Here is a 3,054-nt window from a genome sequence, read left to right on the forward strand (position 1 = left end):
ATAACCGGTTAGGAATTCCAATGCTTTGGGCCCTGTGCGAGGACCTTCGGGGGGGGTTGTCGAGTGCGTAATTCATAACGAAGCTCGATAACCTCACATCAATCTCCACCCAATTCGGCTGCACTGCCAGCCGTGTCCTGCTGTTTTCATCTATTACTAATACTTGTAAGTTTTCTCTGGCGACGCCGCTGAAATATTGGTGTTTTTAGGGTGCTGCGGGAATACGGGGTCCATCTCCCCGTTTAGCCTTCTTAGTATTACCACCCTCGCCCTGAGAGCGGTGTTGGTTCTTGTCCTCCGTAGCGGTGAGCGTGTGAGTACGTTCGGTCTGCAACTTCTCGTACTATTCCACTATTTCCGTATACCTAGCATCGCCCTCCTCGTCGCGGTAATGCAGAGTGCCTCCTAGTACCTCTGCTAAGCCAACCAGAGTACTATGTCGGACACTTCCCACACGATTTTTGTCTACCTGGCCGGGTGGTGGCACTTTGGCTGGCACCTGCTGCTCTGTTGATTTCTGTTGCTTGTAAAACTGGAGTTCTATGGCTGGCACCTCCAAATAATAAGATGGTTGGCTTTATTTCTCATATACAAAATGTTTGTTTATGGCTTGATTTCACTTTTCCCATAGTAATAACGCCATATGCCCTTATTTCTCAACGTGAATTAAAATAACGTCATATGGTGTTATTACATATGGCCTTATAACACTGTGCCGCGGCCATTATAGTTACTGAAATGAATATGTATATCTATTTAGATACATATCTCCAACGAAAACTAATACACTTACCATATTTAAATGGAAAACATGGTTATAATACACCTTAAGAAAAGCCTTGACTTATTTTATTTTACCACTGCTATTACAATTATTATTACCATTTCAATTACCATTACGACTACCATTACCAATACTATTAGCACTTTTATTACCAGTGTCATTACCTTTACCATTACCGGTGCCATTACTTTTACCATTATCATTACCATTAGCACTACCATTACCATTATTATTTATCAATGTCCTTAGCCATTATCATTTTCATTACCATATGCGTATAAATTTTACATTTACTCATTCCCTCTTAACGCCACTTTTTTTTACATATTCTACCTACTCTTGCATAGCAACAACACCACTAGTGTTGTAAAGCAAGCACGTTTGGACGTACATTACGCTTCTGCATACATGATGACTTATTGTACCAGATTACGTTACACCTTCGTGGAGCTTCTAGGTAAGTCTACAACAACAACAAAAGTGCAGTATTGTAACTTTTTCAGTTAGTTCCGCAAAGTATAAAATGTACATATGTATGTATGCTAGAAGCTTAACTTTTAATATTTTTTCACGCTTTTTTATTTGTATCTTAGTTCTGCAACTTTTTGCTGGTTTCACAATTCCACTTTAACATTTTCATTGGTTGCTCAAGCTTTTTTTGTTGCGTTTTTAATCAATTTATTCGCACTTCCAAACGCTTGCAATCGTGTTTACATTCAATTTAGATTTAAAGTTTTCTCTCAATTTTTTCTACTTTTTGTGAATGTACATTAGGCTGGGTCGATTTTGTATGAGAAAAATAAAAGGCATTTAACGGTGTTTTAATGGTAATATTATATTGTCTTAGATTTAAGCCAATTGTTATTAGCCACGAAAGATTAATCTAAAACTTGGCTTTAGCCCGCGCAATTGATTCAAAGTGTATGAATTTTGAAAATGAATATTTGGCTCGTAATATATATGGAATGCGTTAATTGTTATAAACAGGATGATATAAGAAATTAAAGGTTATTAAATTTAGTATATCACTTTGATATAACACTTTTCAATAAGACTACAAGTTTTTAAGATATTAAGATAAAACTTACGGGATATCCTTTTGAAGACTCTCCACATAAACATAAGTAAACTAACTAATTAGGGTTAGAAGTTGTGCCTGTTCAGTGTTTCTATACTCATTTGCATAAACAAAATTTTTTAAAGCTAATATTAAAAAAAGATTATAATATTTGGAACTAGCGGTCTTTACATCTTTTGTCTATCAGGCAGTGCAATTGTCATGGGAGCAATTAACATTTTATTAAAAAAAAAATAAGTTTGAGACAAACTAAAGGGCTGCGAGAAATGATATTTGACTCTCTATTTGCGTTAACGGATTCACTAACTAATAATATGCACCAAACCTTTATGCTAAGCCCAGCATTTTTAACAATAATTGGTCTTATTCGACTAGTGCGCTGTGTGTCACTTGGCGGTCGAGGCACGGGCTCTTACAATTAAAATAAAAGATTTTGCACGCTTTTTGTTGACTTTATGATACAATATATTTTCCCTATTACCAAGCAATTTGAGAAAAATTAGATTTTCGACCCGCCCTAATGTACATGTATACATACATACATATGTACATGAATGTATATGCATACTATAGTTAGTCATTTAACTTTTTCTCTTCAGCTAACTTCGGTGGCATCATGGGCCTTTTTATGGGCGCTTCACTTATAAGTTGTGTTGAGCTTGTCTACTACTTCACCGTTGGACTTTATACGCATTTACGTGAGGGTGGCTACATACCTGATGGATGCTTGTACTCTCGTGAAAGCACTGATAAAAAGGCGTATTTGCGAAGGAAGAACAGACCAAGACAAGGAAAGAGATTTTTAAAAAGCCTCAAACCAGCACCGATCACGCCTTATTTTAGGCATTGAAATTTACGAACGAAGTTGATGAAAATACAAATAAAATTACATATGTATACGATATATACTTAGTACATAAGTATTTTACTACTAAGAAGTCTTACACATATCTAGTATACAAATAAAAAGTATAAGTATTCTTAATCACTCCAAAAGTGCCAATCAGTGCATCTTTTCAACTTAAACTTGTTCAAGACTGCTTTAAACACGCTTCAAATTCTGGCAGCAAAAACGCAGTAACTGTGTGCTGGGTGCCGAGCCACTGTTGGATCGAAGGCAACGACGTCGCTGAAGAGTTCTGCCTTGAGGACTTCCGAACACATTATTTGTGACTGTCCAATAGGGTAGTCT

General features: G+C 36.4%; 1 protein-coding gene across 1 annotated transcript; it reads left to right on the forward strand.

Annotated features, from left to right (window-relative positions):
* Positions 1-1,131: 1,131 nt before the first annotated feature.
* Positions 1,132-2,817, forward strand: LOC118738410 (pickpocket protein 19-like; the record flags this gene model as incomplete). The annotated part of the gene is given in 2 exon segments (XM_036469337.1): positions 1,132-1,241; positions 2,462-2,817. Coding segments are annotated over 2 exon segments (361 nt in total), but the record flags the coding sequence as incomplete, so codon positions are not given.
* Positions 2,818-3,054: the final 237 nt, after the last annotated feature.

This window comes from Rhagoletis pomonella, unplaced genomic scaffold (assembly GCF_013731165.1).
Source record: "Rhagoletis pomonella isolate Grant_MI unplaced genomic scaffold, Rhpom_1.0 Rhpom_scaffold_00004, whole genome shotgun sequence".
NCBI lineage: Eukaryota > Metazoa > Arthropoda > Insecta > Diptera > Tephritidae > Rhagoletis > Rhagoletis pomonella.